The sequence below is a fragment of the Clinocottus analis genome, unplaced genomic scaffold, assembly GCF_023055335.1.
Source record: "Clinocottus analis isolate CAN_PGR_092001 unplaced genomic scaffold, fCliAna1.0.p SCAF_12, whole genome shotgun sequence".
Lineage (NCBI taxonomy): Eukaryota > Metazoa > Chordata > Actinopteri > Perciformes > Cottidae > Clinocottus > Clinocottus analis.
In genome coordinates, this window is record NW_027175843.1 from 20348412 (window position 1) to 20371644 (window position 23233).

The window sequence follows — 23233 nt, forward strand, 5'->3', positions numbered from 1 at the left end:
GCCTTTTCAAACCGACCTAGAGCCGGTCGCGGTGCATTACAGTGGAGGAAATGCACCGGGCAGCAAAGGGAGAGCACAACCTGTCAGGTCAACAAAAATGCATGTTGTCCAAATCTATCAACAAAGCCGCCACACTGACCCTGCACAGATATAATATTGCAGCACAGCTGCACCGGCAGTTACCTCTCCCCGCGCCAAGGAGAGGCCGCGGGTAGAAGCACCAGCACCCCCAGGTGCAGCAGCAACTACAGCGCTGTGGCTAGTTTATGATTAAATAATCAGCCTGACTGGGATGACCTGCAGAGTGCCCTGAGGGTATCACTGCAGTACTATGAGTATCCCTGCAGTACTATGAGTATCCCTGCAGTACTATGAGTATCCCTGCAGTACTATGAGTATCATTGCAGTACTGTGTATATCCCTGAGACTTTCAGTATGCATGTGTTCATGTGAATGACGTTAAACACATGCAGTACAGGAAGTACTCGTGCAACACTGCGATTACAATTCCTTCTTTGAGTGTTGGGTTAACCTCACAGGGCCTGTTGATCTGCGTTTAGACTTTAATATTCCCTTAACTGTCGTCACAGTTCTGTATTTGAGTGTTTGGTGTGATGCCGCACTGCAGCTGAATGTAAGGGTCATCAATGCTTACATGATATCAATTTTAATCTTTCAATCAAAGAATAGGAGTTCCATCTGATTACAAATGTTTGTTTTAGTTTGGAAACTATCGCTGTACACAACTTCAGAGTTTGTTGTCGTTGTTATGAACACACACACACACACACACACACACACACACACACACACACACACACACACACACACACACACACACACACACACACACATCATTAACAGCCCATTAACTGCTGCTGTGTACCTCTCTGCCTCGGACAAGTTTTCACACCTGCTTTCATTAGTGTCACATGATGACGTCATTGCCATCAGAGGTGTGACTGAGATCTAAAACCAACTCTCACTGCAACACTTGATGCAACTGTTGCTAAAGAGATCGACAATTTAAAGTAAACAATGTTGCTGATCATTTCTCTTTAATGACTAAAGTTTTGCGACTCGACCTCTCGAAACTTCGGCACATGATTACATCATATGATCTTCATTACAAAGGAAAACGCATCATTATTCAAATATTATATCAAACTTTTCTAAAAGTTCTGCATTTGTTTAACGTCATTTACATGAACACATGCATACTGAACGTCTAAAGTTTATTTTAATTTGGATTTAAAAATGCATTTCTGACCTGATGACTTTGGGGCCGAAGCGAGGAAATTATTGTATTGATAGAAAAAACAACATGAATGAATAATAAATGAAAATATATTACTTGTTCTATTTCACCTGAAATTTAATTTACCATGAAATGCAAGCACTTCAAAGTCAAACTAAACGCACCTGGTTTTAGAGTCCAAGAGCTTATTGGTCGGTTGGTTTTGATTCCTCTGCTAAAAAACTATTAAAGTCATTTTTTGAAATGCTAACTAGTTCTTTCGCTGAACGTTAAAGGCATTAATTTCTTAGACATCTAATTTGTTCTCTTTGGCGGCACCTGTGGCCACAAGCGGTAACTGCAGGTGTGCGATCGCATCCCAGAGATCCAAAATGTCCTTTGTGACTTAACAGATGTTTAATTCTGTTAATAATTATTGATCGTTGGCTGACCCGGTGGAGTTCTCGTCATGCAGGTTCATTCAGAGGCCCAACAGGGAAGTGACGCCCACAGACAGGAATTCAGGGAGGTGAAAGACAACGAAGGGTTTCTGCAGGATTGACTCCATAAGATGAACACAAGAAGAGATCTGAAGACACTCGAGGAGCCTTTCAACAGATGTTTATTCTGTTTATGATGACAGACCAGAACAAAGAACAACTGTAATGTCACGCTTTGATAAATGAAGCCGACAAAATATAAAATCTGTCTTTTCCTTCACTGCAATTTGGAAGCTGCTGATTATGAACACATGAAAAAATGACATTTTAGCATCGCTCTGCCGATTGCAGAAATGTGAAAGAAATGAAGTATTGTACTTACTGAAGTATTGTACTTAACTACAAAATCAAAAAGGTACTTATTAGATTTTTCCCATTTTATGCACTTTTGAGTGTTGGTGAACATGTTTCTACTTGATGACTAATGAGCACATTCTGCTGAAAATACTAAATACTTTTTAAGGTTTTGAGTGCAGGACATTTCCTTTTTGTCGTGGAGTATTTTCCGTATCTCGGGTTTTATTTCATGCAAAGATTTGTAAAAGCAGAGCTTTTGCTGATTTATTTTGGATAAAAACCTTTGGTCCAATTTCTTTTAGCATTTTAAAATATCTTGTTTTGTGTGTACAGGCAGGACTTTAGCACATTAAGCCAGTGGAAGCAGTGCTATCACAATATTTAGTGTATGTTTATATTAAGTATGAATAATCAATAGCTCAACATTAACAACCAATAATTGTGATTTTTCTTGTTGGCCATCCGGGTGCAGGCCGATGCGTCTCAACCTAACAGAAGAAAACTTCACTTTTAGTCTAGTTTAGGAGATTAATCTGGACTGCGCTCGTCTTTCTGAAGGCTTCAACATACACGTGTGAAAAAGACGATTAAAATCAGTGTACAGGAATAAGAAATCATAGAGTGCAGAAAATCATGAGACTGCATAACAAAGAGCAAATAAACACACATACTGGTTTTGTTTTTGTAAAAACATTGATTCATTGACGCCGAAAAGGGCCGCCGGCCAACTGAAAAGCTGTTGCGAGTGGTGAGCAGCTGTCTTTACGTCGGTAGAGTGTGAGGAAGCTAAACATGGAGGGACTTAGGACCCAGGGGATGTAGGTGGAAAAAACAAAACGGGCCCTTCTGGGGCAGTTGTTACGCTGAGCGCTGGCATGACAGTATATGAAGAATTCCTACCGTATAGAAACTTGAAAGCGGTGTATACATGTGTATTTATATATATAAACTCGTCTAGAAGACCAGCACACGGCTGGTCTTCTGCAGCTTCAGACCCGTGAGAGCCGAGAGCGGCGGGAGGCCCTGGAGGCCCAGCAGCTGGCGGGTGCAGGTCTCCCAGTTCAGACCGAACTCCAGCCGGCTGTAGACGCACGGGTACTGGTGGTCCGCCCAGCAAACCCAGTCCACCGCCCGCTTTAGCTCCTCCCACCGCGCGGGCCTGGAGCAGCAGCAGCAGCAAGCAAAAAAAAGTCATTGGCAGGGTTCAGGCACATTGTGACCAATGGATTTACATGACTTTAAACCATATTTCCATAACTTTTAACCAAATTTCAATGACCTTTAACCAAATTTCAATGACCTTTAACCAAATTTCAATGACCTTTAACCAAACTTCCATGACTTTAAACTAATTTCCATGACTTTAAACCAAATGTTCATGAGCAAACATTGTGTGAAATGTGTGTGTGAACAGTAAAAAGTGATAAAATGTAGTATTTAAACTAACAATGAGGATTCAAAGCATACAGTAAACCTTAAATGACTCCAATGAATGAGAGACAATAGTTTGATTAAAAGAATAAACATTCATATAGATGTCTGTATGTATGCTGCTGATATTTTGAGCCTCTTTCTTTTAAAAGCAGATTCATTATTTATAACTAAATGAACGTCATGAACACATGAATATAACACATTTTCAGGACTTCTCCAGGTTTTCCAGGACCGTATGAACCCTGAAATTGTACAGTTTAAACCCTTTTACGTTTTTTTGTCTGAATGAAGAGGACTTAATCCTTTACGCTGGATTCATCACATCGTGTGCTTTTGATTCATTTCCTACGCCTCCTGGAGGTAGTAACCCTTCCAATTCTACTTCCTGTGAGTGAAAGCTCCATTAACACGAGACGTCACACTTGGTTTTGGACCCCCAGGTGTCCCGCTTTACGCTCGCAGCCTCGCGAGGCCTTCGAGGGAGTTAGTATTTATCGGCCTCGGTGTGGTTCTGGACCCACCTGTGCAGAGACGAGTCGTCCAGGCTGAAGAGGGTGCGCAGCAGTTTGCCCTCCTCCAGCGACTTCACCCTCATCAGCTGCAGGACCAGGAGGGTGGCCACCAGCCTCAGGATGTCTCTGTGGGCCTTCACACCTGGACACACACACACACACACACACACACACACACACACACACACACACACACACACACACACACACACACACACACACACACACAGTGTTTTACATTGGTGGGAAACAAAAGCTAAACTCCTGGCTGAGATATCTCTGAACACAAAAGCAGTTTGATAATTAATTTGACAATAATTGGAAAACAATGGCATCTTTATATTTTCATATAATGCTCCGAATTTGTATGTTTTTTGTACAGAATCTGGTAAAAGCAATCTTCACAATTTTAAACATCGTTTTAGTTGATTTTTCCGACTGAAGTGTTCGTCACACGCGATGTGTTCAAGGACTGTGGGTGAGATGGAAATCTGATGATAATTATGTTTTTCACAGCTTCTGGCTGCGTGAAACGGTGCAGATTTGGGGATTGTTTGAATAAATGCCTTTTCCATGCCGCCAGCGGGTTTTAAAATTCAAAGAACCATTTTAGTTTTCTTTTTTAAAATGTTTTGAAATCTTTCTGTTCATCTTCCCCATCGGTGTTGCTGATGTATTAAAATCCAAACGTGCAGGTTTTGGTCAAAGCGCGCTCGTCTAAAGCACTGAAGGGAAAAGCTTCGTAATGCTTTATTAGACTCCTACATGCTCGTAGGGTTACGAAGAGGAGTCTTTTGTTGAAATCAGACTTTGTAAAGTGTAGTTATGAACGATCTAGTGAAACGTTACGGCCGCCGTGCAGAAGTGACGGCGAGGCTACGAGGTTTATGTAATTACATAAACTTAACGGTAAGTTTATTTCTGTTTGGATAGAACTCTTCCCACAATGCTTTGCTGTATTCCAGCAATTTAAATGAAGTGAATCAACGTTGTGGCTCTGGAGATCCTTTAGCTAACGTCACTTGACTCATTCGTCTCCGTTCTTGGCCGCCGCGGGGCTTTAATGTAAAATGAAACCAAGCTGCTCGTCCCAGAAAGATGTGAAGGAGTGAAACTGGTCCTGAGAGGCCTCACCCAGAGACTGGATGCCCTTGTTTTTCAGGAACTCGTTGGCAAAGAGGTCCACGTTGAAATCTATGAGTTTCCCCAGCTCTGTGGTTAACTCCCAGTAGCCCTCCTGCAACACACACACACACACACACACACACACACACACAAGAACCCAAAACATGAGCAATTACTCCCCAAAGACTGCGAGTTGGCTATAGTGAAGGAAACAAACGCAAAAAGCAGCTGCTGAATGAATGCAAATGTATATTGAAGGTAGGTGTGTCTTATTGGAGGTGGGCGTGTCTTATTGGAGGTAGACGTGTCTTATTGGAGGTAGACGTGTTTTATTGGAGGTAGACGTGTCTTATTGGAGGTAGACGTGTCTTATTGGAGGTAGGCGTGTCTTATTGGAGGTAGGCGTGTCTTATTGGAGGTAGACGTGTCTTATTGGAGGTAGACGTGTCTTATTGGAGGTAGACGTGTCTTATTGGAGGTAGACGTGTCTTATTGAAGGTAGGCGTGTCTTATTGAAGGTAGGCGTGTCTTATTGAAGGTAGGCGTGTCTTATTGAAGGTAGGCGTGTCTTATTGAAGGTAGGTGTGTCTTATCGGAGGTAGACGTGTCTTATCGGAGGTAGACGTGTCTTATCGGAGGTAGACGTGTCTTATCGGAGGTAGACGTGTCTTATCGGAGGTAGACGTGTCTTATCGGAGGTAGACGTGTCTTATCGGAGGTAGACGTGTCTTATTGGAGGTAGGCGTGTCTTATCGGAGGTAGGCGTGTCTTATCGAAGGTAGGTGTGTCTTATCGGAGGTAGGTGTGTCTTATCGGAGGTAGACGTGTCTTATTGGAGGTAGACGTGTCTTATTGGAGGTAGACGTGTCTTATTGGAGGTAGACGTGTCTTATTGGAGGTAGACGTGTCTTATTGGAGGTAGACGTGTCTTATTGGAGGTAGACGTGTCTTATTGGAGGTAGACGTGTCTTATTGGAGGTAGACGTGTCTTATTGGAGGTAGACGTGTCTTATTGGAGGTAGACGTGTCTTATTGGAGGTAGACGTGTCTTATTGGAGGTAGACGTGTCTTATTGGAGGTAGACGTGTCTTATTGGAGGTAGACGTGTCTTATTGGAGGTAGACGTGTCTTATTGGAGGTGGGCTTTTTTCCCAGTCCCCCCATGACACCTGTTTGGGGTTTCATGAGAAGTTCGATAGGGTACAATAAAAGAAGAGTACTTAAATGTGCCTTGCATTGTTGTGTTTTAATCTATCATCATATCTGGTGAAATACATCCGCCGTTCGTGATGGTGTTACTCTTTTTAACGTTGGTGTTCTCGGGTTAATCTTACCGATTGTTGCATCTGGAAGATCTTTGTCCATTTGAGCGGCAGCGCTTCAGGAACCGCCGTCGCTTCCCTGAAACAACAATAAAAACATTAACACAGAACTATAGACCCAAACACTCAGAAATGTACATACAAAACAAATAAATACACAGAGGATACACATAAATAACTTATCACAAGTATCTTTTTTGGGACTCACTGAGCGTGTTGATGAACTGTCGACAGAGACGGACGACCAAATATCTCTTTAAAGCGTTCTACAGATCTTTTATTTGTTCTTCCGACAGCCCGCTTGACTTGAGGGCCACTCTGATTTGATGTTTCCTCCGTCATTAAACGGTCAGATAGATCATGGGCTTGAATCCGAGAGCCAATGACACCAAATGTTGGACTTGGGACAGCTGGGGTCACACATGCTCCTTTGTATTCTGTTTGACGATCCTGTGGGACCAGCAGGGATTGCAACTTCCGATGCCGGCTCTTTATCATGTAATCTTGGGATAGATCTACAGCAGGCTGGTGATCGCTCTGGGTTGTTTCTGAAGCCACGCCGTACATTCGGGGGGCCGAGTGGGCTTGAAAATGGGCTTCAAACCTGGCAGGAAGCTGGGCTTGAAGCTGGGCTTGAAGCAGGGCTTGACCCTGGGCTTGACCCTGAGAGCCACCGAAACTAAAACCTGAACTTTGGGCAGCTGGGGTCGCAGGTGCTCGTCCTGTATCTGCTTGAGAATTCTTTCTAAACTCCCTGGATCGAAGCATCAGATTTGGTTGGTGGTGTTGTGGTTTCTGCAAACCTTGGGATCTCAGGGTGCTACCAGTGGGTGTCCACTGTGAAGACGCTTTTTTCATCAGATTCACTGATTGAACTCCCGCGCTGTCGTAGAGGGTGGAAATTGTTGTGAAGTCGACTGGATGCCATGTGCTCTTATGACTTAGTGACCTCTGAGACATAAGTGAGTCTCGACTGAGTGGTGGACCACCTCTGCGAGGAGGAGGAACATGGGGAGTAGAAGGAGAGCACAAGAGGGATGAAGAATGTAATATCCCTTGTGAAACTGGCAATGGAGGAGGAGGTGGAGCATGGAAGGTGTCGGCTGGAGGTTGGAAATAAGGAAGAGGAAGATGAGGAGGAAGAAAAAGTGGAGCACTGGAAGCATTCATAAGGGAACACCAGCCCAATCCCGAAGATTCACTCTACAAAAGGGAGATGAAGAAAACATAAAAGTAAATCAGAGTCTATTTTCTGCTCACTGAATTAAAACTGAACGGCCTTTTTCCACACAGACAGATTTGTAATACAAATTCAAGCAAACTTTGAGTAACGCTACTCGACCTATGGACGCATTAAATTGCGTACATATGCTGTTGCAAACGAGTGTGTGGACACGCAACGCTAATTTGGGATTCATCAACCTATTGTGTGTTAGTTATTTGTGCATTTTGTTTTCAATAACCGACAATAAACCTGATAAAATAAATTAAAAAGCAGCTCTACTGACCCTCCAAAATAGTAAATAGTGAACTGCAGTTTGGGACTCACCGTGGGTGAACAAGATGGAGAGAATGATAGTTCTTCAAACTCATATGATTCACTCTCCTACAACAGAGAAGAGAGACAAACGTGACAATGAGTACACCACGACAACAACACGTCCTTTCCCTCCATGAGTACACAATACTCTGTGTGGCTTTACCTGCACACGTGCACATTCCTCCAGAGCAGCATCCTCCTCTTCGTCCTACAGCAGAGAGACAAAAGCAGGTTATAAACGTGACAATTAAAGCATCTTTCAGTGTGTGTGTTTGTTCAAAACCTTTATGTTTTGTCTCATGACGGCGTTTGGGATACGAACAGAAATTAGTCCGTCCATTTCGGATTAAATGCTCTATTTTCGCTCTGCGCTCTCCTTTTTTTTGGAGAGCGCCATTTGTTCCTTATGTTTCTCTCCCTTTTCTTGTTTCTTTCCATCTATCGCCATCTTTCTTTTTCTTTCTGCCGTCTTTTCTCGGCTGTAACTCTCTCATCCGTCTGCGATGTCGAGTCGCAAAGTTTACCACCGACAACGCACACAGGCTTCTTGTACGTCATGGAAAACCTGGAAAAGTCATGGAACTTTTTATAATGGTTATTTTCAGGCCTGTAAAAGACCTTGAAAAATGCCTAAAATTGTGAAAAAGTCCTGTAAATGTCTTATATTCATGTGATCATGAAGTTCATTTAGTTATAAATAATGAATCTGCTTTTAAAAGAAAGAGGCTCAAAATATCAGCAGCATACATACATCTATATAAATGTTTATTCTTTTAATCAAACTATTGTCTCTCATTCATTTGAGTCAGTTAAGGTTTACTGTATGCTTTGAATCCTCATTGTTAGTTTAAATACTACATTTCATCACTTTTTACTGTTCACACACACATTTTAATCATAGAAATTTGGTTAAAATTCATAGAAATTTGGTGAAAGGTTATGGAAAGTTGGTTTAAAGTCATGAAAAGTTAGTTAAAAGTCATGGACATTTGGTTTAAAGTCATGGAAACCCATTGGTCACAATGTGTATGAACCCTGTGCACTCTGATGGCTGAGTGGCATCGCGTGGGATGGTTTAACTCCTCCAGTAAACTACGGCCGTAAAGACTACAAAAGCTGCTCTGGGTAAAATAGAAGCGCCCTGTCGGCTTTTAGATCCTAACCTTTTGCTTGCCGGTCCGGGTCCTGCAAATGTTCGTTCTTTTGGTGCTGGATCCCACTGTGTCTGGTGAGTACGCACACTCGAATATAGGTGACGCATACTCCTCATCACCACCATCCTCCTCCTCCTCATCCTCCTCCTCCTCCTCTTCCACATAGTCATGAATATCATCCTCATCCTTAGAGAGACAAATGCAGATTATAAACATGACAATTAATGAATCACGACAACAAAGCATGAGCTCTCCTCTCCCCCAATGATAACACTGTGTGATGTTACCAGGATACATCGAGAGTAAGTCCTAGGTACAGCTATTTCCATGTCCACGTCCATTTCCATAGGTTCTCCCTCCTCACTATCCTGAGGAGAAGTCCAGCTGATGTAGGGGAGGAAGTCCACGTCTTCCTCGAAGATCAACTTGGGGATGTCCGTGAAGCCTTCACCGGTTTGGTCCGGGTCCTTTAAAACAAGGCAGACGGGCGTTTTTGTTTTTTAGTAAACGTGGGAGTCGCAAAGAAACCTCCAGTACAAGGGTGCTGTAGATTTGTAACAGTTTACTATGACTTGCACTTAAGCAACAAGGTACTGTATCGTCAATAATGAACTGTTGAGGCTGCTGTAGATTATTATGACTTACACTTGTATATAAAGAACGTAAAATACTGAAGAAGGATATAATAATCAATGAAGCCTTATGAAATGTGTTTTAGTAACACAATAGAAAGTCACTTTTTTAATCATTCAGAAGAATTTCACCATCGACATTTTATTAAATCCCTTTTATTAGAACTCCTCTCTTGGGTCGCGACCGCCCGAAGGTTTTTGAAACGTAACAAGTGCAAATGGAGGCGACAGCGGTACGAACCCTTTCCTCCACGGCCACGAAGCTGGTGAACTGCGACAGGATGGAGAACTCTTTGCTCAGCTCGATGACGAAGCGCTTCAACTCCTTTTTCTTGCACTGGGAAAGCAACAAAAAGTCAAGGAAAAAGGGTCAAAACGTGGAGCTCTGATGGGACGTACACACACACGCACACGCACACACACACAGACACACACACACACCTCGTGCTCGGCTTCGTTGCTGTCCAGACTTCCGTCTTCGTAATCCCTGATGACGGCTCTCGCCGTGAGCTTGTGAAGAAACTGAACACACACACACACACACACACAAGTAAACACGCGTCATTATCAACAATAGTTGATGTTTGTGTTGTGTGAGTTACACAACACACACATAACTAAACACAGATTCATCTCAACTCACATGAAGGAATCCATTTAAATAAATACGATCAGCCCTCCATGTTAGAGCTTTACGGTGTGTGTGTGTGTGTGTGTGTGTGTGTGCGTGTGTGTGTGTGTTCTTACTGTGCCCTTGGTCTTCTGCAGTTCACTGGTTGACACCATGGTTTTGAGCTCCTGACCGCTCAGATCTCCGAGCAGCGTGGCCTGCGTGACGTCACAACCATTCATAAAAAGTTTTTTTTAAAAAGCAATATTTACTTCCTGGTTTGTAGCTTTTAAACTCTTCTTCATCCTTTTGCTATTGTGTCATGTGACGAAGACGAGGGTGGAATCGAGAGGAGGAAAGCGATTCCCCTCCGAAGCACAACAGTGACCTGCGGCTCTGGCAGCGGTCCAGGACACGAGGTGTGGTACCTGAGTGCAGTGCGGCACGAAGCCGTACACCAGCGCGTGGCAGTCGTTGAACAGAGCGTGGAGCTGCCGGGGGGCTTGGACAGCAGGGGGCGCCGCCGGGTCGAACTGCTGCCACTTCACCGACACCGAGCTGCAGCCGGGAGACGCCATGCGCTTCAGCTGGCACGCCGCCTGCCGCCAAACAGAGTGAGAACACGAGGACCAGAGCAGCGCTTCTACCGACCGTGTTGGTCACTTTAAGTGTTAACGACCGCTCGTTTCATTCATACGGATATTAACTATAATAACTATGATAATTATATTAACTATATTAACCAATCGGTGCATCAACAACCTGCTGATTCATCGTACTCACCTTCTCTGCCCAGTTGTGTTTGGTTTTTGTGTCAAAGTACTCATAGGCTCCGCCCCCTGCCCGGGCTAAGGCTCTCAGCATGTGCCGATTGGCTGTCGGGCTGAAATCACAGAATACACAAGTTAACACACACACACACAACAAGTAAACACACACACACACCACAAGTAAACACACACACACACACACACCACAAGTAAACACACACACACACACCACAAGTAAACACACACAGACACAACAAGTAAACACACACACACACACACCACAAGTAAACACACACACACACACACCACAAGTAAACACACACACACACACACCACAAGTAAACACACACAGACACAACAAGTAAACACACACACTCAAGTAAACATACACACACTCACGCAACAAGTAAACACACACACACACACACACACAAGTACAAACATACAACAAGTAAACACACACAGACACACACTTAAAATGTCATGAAATCTAAAAGAATCCCAGCAGGCAGGTTTCGAACCCGCCCCCCGCTCTAACCTGAGACCTCTCACCTGAGACCTCCCCCCCTGCTCCCACCTGAGACCCTGAGACCCCACCCCCCACTCTCACCTGAGACCCTGAGACCCCGCCCCCCACTCTCACCTGAGACCCCGCCCCCCACTCTCACCTGAGACCCTGAGACCCCGCCCCCCACTCTCACCTGAGACCCTGAGACCCCGCCCCCCCACTCTCACCTGAGACCCTGAGACCCCGCCCCCCACTCTCACCTGAGACCCTGAGACCCCGCCCCCCCACTCTCGCCTGAGACTCTGAGACCCCGCCCCCCACTCTCACCTGAGACTCTGAGACCCCGCCCCCCACTCTCGCCTGAGACTCTGAGACCCCGCCCCCCACTCTCACCTGAGACTCTGAGACCCCGCCCCCCACTCTCGCCTGAGACCCTGATACCCCGCCCCCCACTCTCGCCTGAGACTCTGAGACCCCGCCCCCCACTCTCGCCTGAGACCCTGAGACCCCGCCCCCCGCTCTCGCCTGAGACCCTGAGACCCCGCCCCCCGCTCTCACCTGAAGCCGCAGGTGAAGAGGCGGCTGTGCCGGGCGTTGTCCCGGAGCAGCCGCAGGGCGAGCTCAGCGTTCTGCAGGTGGCCGTCCGACAGCAGCAGCAGGTTCCTGACGCCGCGGGACGGAGGCAGCAGGCTGAGGGCGCGCAGCGGCCGCCACAGCTCAGTGCTGCCCCCCACTGGAGGGGAGCGCTGGAGAGGGAGGGGAGCACAGTCAGCCTCCATCTTGGAACACCGCCTTCAAAACATCCTGAAATGTCGCACCACACGCTCATTTCAGCTAATTTCATAGTAGCAGCTAATTTATGCCGTTTATCTGTTGCGACTACAAGGTTAGCTCTAGCACCATAAACATTAGAGTAATTTGTTATAAAAAAAAGAAATAATAATGTATTTTTATCTAAATGTACTAAATTTCTTGTTTGAAAGAGAAAGAATGATTCAAGAATGATTGAATTGACTGAAAGACTAAGTGTGAAATAATGTCTATTACTTCTAGAGGCAGTACTGTATCTACAATAATGTACAGTTCATGCCCAACACCCTTGAACTGTACATTATTGACGATAAAGTACTGCCTCTCGTACCTTATTGCTTAAATAAATAATACTCACACATTTAACATTACTCGAGGCAGTACTGTATCGACAATAATGTACTGCCTCTTTTACCTTATTGCTTAAATAATACACATTTGATATTACTCGAGGCAGTACTGTATCTACAATAATGTACAGTTCATGCCCAACACCCTTGAACTGTACATTATTGACGATACAGTACGGCCTCTGGTACCCTATTGCTTAAATAAATAATACTCACACATTTAAACCTACAACAATCCCTCCTTTAAATAATCGTGTGACTCAAATGAAGGACACTGCTCGGTATCTCAGGTGGAGGAAGAAGCCGTCTCCGCTCACCTTGATGAAGCTCTCTGCCGCCGGCCGAGCTTCAGCGAGCGGCCGAGCCGTCAGGAAGGCGTCCGCGTGATCTGACGGTCGGGAAAAAGTTACGAGTTGCTCATCGGCTCCTTGATTGTTTTAGCAGAGTTTGGTTTATCGAGAGGAAATAACATTTTACTGGCGGGAATAATATTAACCTCATGGCATCATGGCCCTGTTTTTATGAAAATTCGAATGGTTAATATACTCGTACTAAACTCTGATTATCTCCTCAACCATAAGGCCTATTTAAATAATTTAAAAAGGTATAATATACAGAAAACCCTTGGGAACATAGATGATACGTTCATATATGCGTTACTCATATATTGGGTTATGATAGTGCACAGAAAAGGAAAAATATATATATATTTTGCAAAAAATAATAATAAAAAGTTGGATTTTCTTATCGTAACTATATATATATATATATATATATATATATATATATATATATATATATATATATATATATATATATATAACATAGCTCTATATGTTAAGAATATATGTGTGAAGTTCAGTTAAGTATTTTTAATAATTATTATCAGTGCTCAGACACAAAAAAAAAAGCCAAAATCCAAAAAGGTGCTGGTTTAATTCCTGTTTTCATGGAGGTGTTTTTGCATTTTGATTCCACAAAGTATTGAGAATTTGTGTTTATTTTAATTTAATTTTGTTTTGTCTAATTAATACCTTTCACTATTCATCTATAGTTTCAGCTTCCTCCTTCACGGTGCTGTGCTTTTCCTGACTCACTTTTTGTTTAATGACAGACAATAACTTCTAATCCTGAAAAAAGGACCAAACTGACCCGTGCCGAAGAAGATGACGTTGAGGCGGAGGTTGTGGTCGAGGGTTCTGATGACGTGCCGGGCGACGGTCCGGGCCGCGCGCAGCGGTTCCCCCTTCATGGACTCGGACGCGTCCACCAGCAGAACCACCTCATCGGGCGCTGACGCCGAGTCGACCTGGAAGTCCGGATAGAAAACCAACATGGTGGCCTGGAGGAGAGAGACGGAGATAAACACAAAGGAAGGGCCTCAACGTGTACTTGTGTCTTTAGCGTGTACTTGTGTCTTCAGCGTGTACTTGTGTCTTTAGCGTGTACTTGTGTCTTTAGCGTGTTCTTGTGTCTTTAGCGTGTTCTTGTGTCTTCAGCGTGTTCTTGTGTCTTCAGCGTGTTCTTGTGTCTTCAGCGTGTTCTTGTGTCTTCAGCGTGTACTTGTGTCTTCAGCGTGTACTTGTGTCTTCAGCGTGTACTTGTGTCTTCAGCGTGTACTTGTGTCTTCAGCGTGTACTTGTGTCTTTAGTGTGTACTTGTGTCTTTAGCGTGTACTTGTGTCTTTAGTGTGTACTTGTGTCTTTAGTGTGTCTTTAGTGTGTACTTGTGTCTTTAGTGTGTACATGTATCTTTAGTGTGTCTTTAGTGTGTACTTGTGTCTTTAGCGTGACTCAAAAGTACTTGTGTCTTTAGCGTGTACTTGTGTCTTTAGTGTGTACATGTATCTTTAGTGTGTCTTTAGCGTGTACTTGTGTCTTTAGCGTGGACTTGTGTCTTTAGCGTGGACTTGTGTCTTTAGCGTGTACTTGTGTCTTTAGCGTGTACTTGTATATTTAGCGTGTACTTGTATATTTAGCGTGTACTTGTATATTTAGCGTGTACTTGTATATTTAGCGTGTACTTGTATATTTAGCGTGGACTTGTATATTTAGCGTGGACTTGTATATTTAGCGTGGACTTGTATATTTAGCGTGGACTTGTATATTTAGCGTGGACTTGTATATTTAGCGTGGACTTGTATATTTAGCGTGTACTTGTGTCTTTAGCGTGTACTTGTATCTTTAGCGTGGAGGTCACTGATTGGCTGGAGGTGTAATCTCTTTATTTTTTAGCAACCCTCTCCGGTCGCATTTAATGGATTTGATTAATTTAAATGTATTTATTGATTTTTACTTGATTATTATTAATGTGTTTTTAAAATGATTTATGTATTCTTATTATAAATATATTTATAATTATTATATTGTATATTACATTATATAATGATTTATGTAGTTATTAAATGTACTCAATTCAAATCACATTTATTTATTCTGATTATTCTGATCATTTTTATAATTATGAAGATAAAAATAATAATACAAAGTCTTATTTTATTTAGCAAAATTAACCAAAAACACATCCTGAGTATAATTTCATTATATGAAAGCACATCTTGAAAATAGTAGAAAGAGAAAGTACAATTTAAAACAACGTTTAGTTTCCTGAGTGTAAAATAGACACAACGTGTGAGTTCAGAAAATGTCCTTCAGTACATATTTATTTAATTTCACTGTGTTTATTTAGTTGCTGATTAGTCTGCACTCTTTCTAAATAAAATAAGATAAAAAGAGAGATAAAGAGATGGAGACCTGGCTGTCCTTGTCCGGGTGTTGCTCCACCCACATCCTGGGCAGGTGGACGTCAGACAGAGTGATTGACAGCTGGAACCCGTCTTGACCCATGACCTCTCCAGGCAGCACACTCACCACGGCCTTACAGTCCGTCCTCTACACACACACACACACAGAAAAGAGACGATGTTTGCATGCATGCATATATATATATATATATATATATATGCATGCATGCATGCATGCATATATATATATATATATATGCATGCATGCATGCATGCATATATATATATATATATATATATGCATGCATGCATGCATGCATATATATATATATATATATATGCATGCATGCATGCATGCATATATATATATATATATATATATATATATATATATATATATATATATATATATATATATATATATATATATATATATATATATATATATATATATATATATATATATATATATGCATGCATGCATGCATATATATATATATATATATATATATATATATATATATATATATATATATATATATATGCATGCATGCATGCATGCATATATATATATATATATATATATATATATATATATATATATATATATATATATATATATATATATATATATATATATATATATATATATATATAATTTTTGGGGGATGAAACTGTGTTAAAATAGCTGTCGCCATCTAGCGCTGCTGCTAGCTCCCAGCTGTAGCCAGCTAGCGCAACTGCTGGCTCCCCACTGTAGCCAGCTAGCGCTGCTGTTAGCTCCCAGCTGTAGCCAGCTAGCGCTGCTGCTGGCTCCCCACTGTAGCCAGCTAGCGCTGCTGTTGGCTCCCCGCTGTAGCCAGCTAGCGCTGCTGCTAGCTCCCCGCTAACTCCCAGACAATCCCTGAAGGAAGCGGGACCACCACCGGGTCGACACCCGACTTTGGCAGCTAGCAGCTAGCTCGCTACAGCGTGGACTACCACTGAAGGTAGCAGCGGCTCGTCACCGGACTTCCCTACGGTGCGCAACACGTGACGCTACCTTGGTCTTGACTTTGTGCGTGATGCACTGCAGGGCGGTGATCTTGTTGGGCATCTCCACCGACACGTCCAGGCTGAACTCTCTGAGCGAGACAAACACGAGACAACAAACTGTTGACTCGCGTGTGTCACCGCGGGAAGGACACATCATTGCACCATTCATAATGAAGTTTCTCTGATTATTTAAACAACGCTCACCTCTCCTCGTCCGTCACACACACCTTCTCCACGGAGACCTGGTGGTGCAGAACCGGGGCAGACAGACACACACACATAACACGTTAGTACACAAAAGCAACACGTAGAGGATGTTGATGAAAACTAACAGTAGCAATATATTTAATAGATTATTGATTTAAAAGCTTTTTAACTAGAAAAAAACACATTAACTTCAACCAAAAGGAAAAATAAAGAAGGGCGAGTTCTTCATGCACTTTTCAATTTAGAGATTTTGGTCTATCTTTGTTCTGAGGGTTTGTTCACAACACATTTAGAGGCGAATTTTTACTACATTTAGTCATAAAAACATGGAGAAAACTGTTTTTTAAGTTGTTGACAGCATTTTCTGAGTGACACAAAGAGAAACTCCTTCTTTTGCTTTTTATATGTCAACAAAACATTACAAGAATTTGCAAAATAGCACTTATTTAATCTGCAAATGCCTCATTTGCATGATGTAAACATGACCTGTCACAAAACCCGTAATACAAAAAACATCCGTCTGACTGAACGTGATGGTTTGAGGGAGTTTCATGGCGACATCTGGCAGCTCATGTTTTTGCTCCTTTAAGCCTGCCACTACACGAGCCTGCAGGATGAGCGCCGGTGCGTTCACTTCCTGTCGGGCCTTGCGTTCACTTCCTGTCCGGCCTCCCGCTCACCTGCGTGGTCTGGTTGAGCGCGGCGCTCTCCTGCCACGGCGCCACGCTGCCGGGCAGCGAGAAGAGGACGCTGCCGTCCCGCACGACCAGCTCGCACACGAAGGTCACCTTGATGAGGACGGCGGCGCCGGGCGGCAGGTTGCCCACGCTGATGGTGAACACGTCCTGTAGGGGGCGCAGGAGGGGAGAAAAGAGCCATTGAGGGACCGAGTCCGGTTCTTCACATGGATCAAGTTGCAAAGTGTTAAGAAGTAAGAAAAGCCTTCATGTCGAAGTTCATGTCCAGAGTTTTATGTCCATTTATTTCATGTGGTCTTTATTTTGCTGTTCTTAAGTTTTCTTTCACTATTTTTCTGTCTTTATTTTATTATGATCTTTATGGAGATCACTTTGTGCTGGCAGCCTGAATACAATTATTATGAAAACTGATATTTTTAAAGTACTAACTAACTTAGTATTTTAACATTTCAAGGGGATCCCCTTTAAACCCTAATACTATTTATTGTTTGAGTTGTGTTTGGATGATGCACATGGGGGTTATTTATTATTGTAGCCCTGATTTTTATGTTTAATTTGATACCTCACATGTTTTTTTTATATTCATACCATGTTTCTTTCTTCATTCGTACCTTGTGACCTGATATAAAAACGATGCATTTATTATAATTTCCTTTTAGGTCAACGATGGAAGGACTGAGCAATAATGGCGCCAATCAACTTGAATAAAATCTGTGCATTGGACAGGATTCTTCTCCAGAGGCTCACGGGTGAAACATTTCTCAAAATAACTTCATCAGCGAGCGAAAGAAAACTGGAGATTCCCACTTCCCAGTGAACGCATCGCCCGGTGTGGATGTGTCATGGCGTTAACGGCGTGAAAGGACGTCGTGTGTTGGCGAGCAGACTCACGGGGGCGTCCTGGTCCATGAGGTAAGCGCCGTGGCCTTTCTCGATGGCCTGCTTGTACTCCCTGCGAGCCGCCTCCTTCTCCTTCACCTGAGGGACAAAATGAGAGATTTATAATCACATTGTTACTTTGACAGGGTTCCTACAGGGTGACCAGTGGATTTACATGACTTTAAAAAGAATTTTTAAGCAAATTTTATGACTGTTAAACATTTTTTTCATGACTTCAAACCAAAATTTCAGACTTTTAACCATTTTTTCATGACTTTTAACCAAAGTGTAGGACTCTTCCATGACTTTTAACTAAATTTCTATGACTTTTAACCATTTTTTTATGACTTTAACCTAAATTCCAGACATTTCCATGACTTTTAACCAAATGTTCATGAGCAAACATTGTGTGAAATGTGTGTGTGATCAGTAAAAAGTGATAAAATGTAGTATTTAAACTAATGAGGATTCAAAGCATACAGTAAACCTTAAATGACTCAAATGAATGAGAGACAATAGTTTGATTAAAAGAATAAACATGTATATAGATGCCTGTATGTATGCTGCTGATATTTTGAGCCTCTTTCTTTTAAAAGCAGATTCATTATTTATAACTAAATGAACTTCATGAACACATGAATATAAACACATTTACAGGACTTTTACACAACTTTGGGGATTTATATTTTTTTTCAAGGATTTTTCAAGGCCTAAAAAAAATGTTTAAACTCCATGCCTTTCCAGGTTTTCCATGACTGAGTGAACTTTAAAAGATCAGTGAGGTGTTTAACAAACAGCAATGAAGCAGAAATCTGTTGTTGTGTGCGTGACAACAAGGTGATGGTGGTTAACTGTCCCGCTACATCCACAAACTGCTGCACACACACACACACACACACACACACACACACACACACACACACACACACACACACACACACACACACACACAGAGAGGTACATGACAACAAGGTGAGGGTGGTACCTGGCCCACTACATGTTTCCCGTTGATGAACGCTTCAAATCCACAGACCGCAGCCGAGTCGTCCAGCGGGAAGACGTACTTCGCCTCGATGGGCGCGGAGCTCTGGTTGCTGTACTTCTGGAAGATGATGACCTGACGGGGGGGAAGAATGGACGACATTTACTTTGGGATGCGAGCCAGTGAACTCAGCAGGCAACGACAGACCCCGCCCTCACCTGGGAGAGCAGGTCCATCAGCTTGCACTTCACGTGGACGGCCTGCAGGGGGAGCTGCTGGCCGGCGGCGTCCATCAGGCCGGCCTTCACGTCCGCCAGCGGGTTTTTATTCACCTCGACCTCGTCGTCCTCCTGCGTCGACTCCTGACCTGCACAGGGTTTAAAGAAACAGATGCCATGAAACAAAAAGGTCCTTTCAAGGCCAGAAACTCAAGAAATACTCCAGGTGATGACACACAAGTTATGAGGCCATTTAAATGGCGAAGATATATGAATATCTCCTAAACCCCGGGTCTATTTGAATAAATAGAAACATGGTCATATAGAGAAAACCCTTGTGAACATAGATCATACGTTCATATATGTGTAGGTGGAATATTAGTTTATGATAGTACACTGAAAAGGTGTTTTTCTCACCTCGGTCAGAAGTGGGCGGAGCCTCTTCCGAGGTGTCCACGGCCGGACTGAACTCCTTCACTCGCTCTCCGTCGACGCTGAACTGAACCACGTACTTCAGCTTCACCTGGTCAGCTGCGTACACCACGTACTCATCGTCCTGCACGCAGAGACAACACGAGTTCAACGCCGATGAGAGACGCTCCAAGCAGTCAGAGGAAAACCATTCATTGTTCGTTTCAAAGAGCGCCGAGTAACTCATGGACGAGGAAGAAGAATCTATTCATTTTAGCTGAGCAGAAGTTAGAAGTCTTAACCTTATAAAAAATAAAAAAAAACTGTAAGTCATAGCTTGTTTTATGAAAAAAAAAAAGCCCCAAGAACTGCAGTATGTGGACGTATTGAACACCATAAGTAATAAACAAGTGAAATATATGGTTTGGTACATGAGAAAATTCAGATAATTGGGGCTATTTGAAAAGTCTAACTCATTTAAAAAGTCATTATGAGATTAAAAAAAAAGTCTAAATTATGAGATAAAAAGTCATTATTATGAGATACAAAGTCCAAATTATTAAATAAAGGTCATTATAATGAGATAAAAAGTCATTTTAATGAGAAAAAAATACTAATAATTATGAGATAAAAAGTTATAATTATGAGATAAAAAGTCATTACTATGAGATAAAAAGTCATTATGCGATAAAAAGTTATAATGAGATAAAAAAAGTCCTAATTATGAGATAAAAAGTCAGAATTATGAGATAAAAGTCATTATAATGAGATAAAAAGTTATAATTATGAGATAAAAAGTTATAATTATGAGATAAAAGGTCATTATAATGAGATAAAAAGTTATAATTATGAGATAAAAGGTCATTATAATGAGCTGACGTGCACGTGGCGGCATCGAAGGTGTTCGTTTGTGTCCATTTTATTATTCGTTCTGTCGGGATCCAAACTTCCTACCTCGAACTCGGAGTGGGCGCTGGCGGTGCGGCGCACCCCGTGCACGCTGTGGTGCCCCTCGGGCGCCTGGGTAAGCGTGGCGTCCCTCCGGCGCACGTCCCTGCAGCGCCCCAACGCCACGTCGCACACCAGCAGCAGCCGAGAGCCGTCCGTCCGGCTGGGCGCCGAGTACTTCAGGCTGGCGCTGCGGGCCGGAGAACCGAGCGAGCTCACTCTTTTTATTGCCTTCAAAAATAAAAGCGTAGCCGGGCTACGCTTTTATTTTGAAGGGAATAAAAGAGCGAAGCAAAGTCGAGACGCGCCGAACGGATGAACCGCGTCGATTTGAGATTTTTCCACCGACCTGACGGCGTCGCTGAAGTAGATCCCGCTGCCCAGATGACCCACGTCTGTTCTCTCGATCCCATGATGCTCCACTCCAACACGGGGCAGCAGCAGACCACTAAGAGAGTATCACGAGTTTCAAAATAAAAGTCAAAGTCAATAACAAAATCAGAGAAGCCAGAAAAAAACGTGAATTATCCAGTTTAATTTTGTTAAAATGGGACATAAAAAGTTTTTTTTTGTTGAAAAGTTATTAAATCCATTATATATATATATATATATTTTTTTCGTTGTTTTTTTCTGCGTCACATTGTGTGTATTTGTGTGCGATCTCACCGAGACAGGACTCCCACAAAGTTGCTGGGGCTGGAGGAATGTAGGAGGGGCTTAACGTTCCCGACCTCGCGCCTGAAGGTCTGAAGCTCCGCCCCCCTGCCAACCCGCAGAACCCGTCGGACCTGCACCGGCCTGCAGAGCACAGGATGTGAACACGTGGACGAGACACACACACACACACACACACACACACACACACACACACACACTTATGGACGGACACGTCGTCCCTTTAAACCCTTTGATGAACGTCTATATTCTGTTTGTCTTGAGGAATTGAGTGAATTCAGTATTTTTAATAATTAAAAAACCGCTATGTGTTACATCCGTTTGTTTTTTACTTCACTGGTTCAGGAACAGATTCATCTGTCACACACGGTTAAATTATAGTACATTTTGCTAAAAAAAAAGTCATGTATGGATGCTATTAATACAAATAAATGGCAACGTTTTGGAAGAGCCAGGAGAACGAGACGCACTACCAGTGACGACGTCATGAAGGTCACGTCCTCTGGTCCGTTTACGGCCCTGAGTGTGACGTCCGGCGGTACGTACCCGTTCTGCAGCAGAGCCGCCACGGTCTGGAACTCGGGGGTGTCGGGCGCCACGGCCTCGATGCCGCAGCGCAGGGCGCGGTACTTCCCCAGCGACGACGGGGCGGAGCTCCTCAGGGTCGCCTCGCTCACGTTCAGGACGTCTCGGATCAGCTGCACGGGGGGGGAGGGGAACGAACGTTAAAATATGCGTCCGTCAAACTGCAGCTTTATGTGTGTGCGTTCACGTCGCTGCACAAGTTGTGCGTTCACCTGACACAGGTCCAGCTTCTGGGAGAGCAGCCTGGCGGTGGGCGCGGCGGCGCGCTGGAGCGGCTCGGCGTGCGGCAGCAGCGTGTAGACCTCGTCGAGCAGCGACGCCGCCTCGGAAGGACTCGCCTCCCTCAGCTTCCTCTGGGCCTCGAGCAGCAGGCCCTCCACCCTGCTCACCTTCACACACACACACACACATTAGACCGTCTTCCCCGATCGGCGGATGTTGCGGCGGGCGGGGCCGGAGCCGTACGTCGTTGAGGCTGAGCTGGTCGATCGGCACTCGGAGGACGTCGGTGAGGCGACCCAGGGCCTCGGTCCACAGCAGCTCCACGAACACGCCCACCTCCTGCGACAGGCGGCCCGTGTGCAGCTTCTCCTCCAGCAGCAGCTGCCGGTCACACAAGGCACGACAAGACAGTTAACACAACTAAACACCTGCCGACTCCTTCCAGGCTTCAGGCGTCACGACAACACAGAGAGGAATAAAACCTGAGGAATAAGATGCAACGTCGGGGAACATTAGTTTAGAGTCAATCAGGCAGACATGAGGATGCTCAGAGGACATTTTAAATGAGTATTTAATGATATCCACCACTCACTAATACGGTTCAACCCGCTGGGGCCTGAGGACATTTACTCAATTTTACATAATTTCTTAAATTCACCTTTTTAAAGGCTCTTGCATATGAGATACAAACCCATGTGTTACATCAAAAATTGCAAAACAATCTCAGCTTTCTGTATAATGAGGCACCATAGTCATAAGGCACAAGTGTAAAGAGATAATATGGCCCTACAGCTGAAAAATGTAAGCTTGAATTTGGAAATTCTTGTCA

General features: G+C 43.5%; 1 protein-coding gene across 1 annotated transcript in view; it reads right to left on the reverse strand.

The window, feature by feature from the left end:
• Positions 1-1886: 1886 nt before the first annotated feature.
• Positions 1887-23233, reverse strand: part of parp4 (poly (ADP-ribose) polymerase family, member 4) — a 24504-nt gene continuing 3157 nt past the window's right edge. The window contains exons 8-38 of the mRNA XM_068572933.1: positions 22648-22785; positions 22395-22571; positions 22144-22295; positions 21589-21720; positions 21272-21370; positions 20929-21112; positions 19981-20119; positions 19564-19712; positions 19349-19480; positions 18376-18462; positions 17467-17631; positions 16784-16821; positions 16587-16668; positions 15555-15692; positions 13954-14143; positions 13119-13189; positions 12200-12387; positions 11147-11246; positions 10792-10962; positions 10501-10581; positions 10195-10275; positions 9995-10090; positions 9409-9588; positions 9131-9307; positions 8131-8175; positions 7977-8033; positions 6636-7630; positions 6440-6506; positions 5115-5217; positions 3990-4122; positions 1887-3193 (exon numbers count right to left, since the gene is read on the reverse strand). Coding sequence (XP_068429034.1) covers positions 2989-3193; positions 3990-4122; positions 5115-5217; positions 6440-6506; positions 6636-7630; positions 7977-8033; positions 8131-8175; positions 9131-9307; positions 9409-9588; positions 9995-10090; positions 10195-10275; positions 10501-10581; positions 10792-10962; positions 11147-11246; positions 12200-12387; positions 13119-13189; positions 13954-14143; positions 15555-15692; positions 16587-16668; positions 16784-16821; positions 17467-17631; positions 18376-18462; positions 19349-19480; positions 19564-19712; positions 19981-20119; positions 20929-21112; positions 21272-21370; positions 21589-21720; positions 22144-22295; positions 22395-22571; positions 22648-22785 — 4752 coding nt within the window. The 3' untranslated portion in view covers positions 1887-2988. The remainder of the gene's footprint in view (positions 3194-3989; positions 4123-5114; positions 5218-6439; positions 6507-6635; positions 7631-7976; positions 8034-8130; positions 8176-9130; positions 9308-9408; positions 9589-9994; positions 10091-10194; positions 10276-10500; positions 10582-10791; positions 10963-11146; positions 11247-12199; positions 12388-13118; positions 13190-13953; positions 14144-15554; positions 15693-16586; positions 16669-16783; positions 16822-17466; positions 17632-18375; positions 18463-19348; positions 19481-19563; positions 19713-19980; positions 20120-20928; positions 21113-21271; positions 21371-21588; positions 21721-22143; positions 22296-22394; positions 22572-22647; positions 22786-23233) is intronic.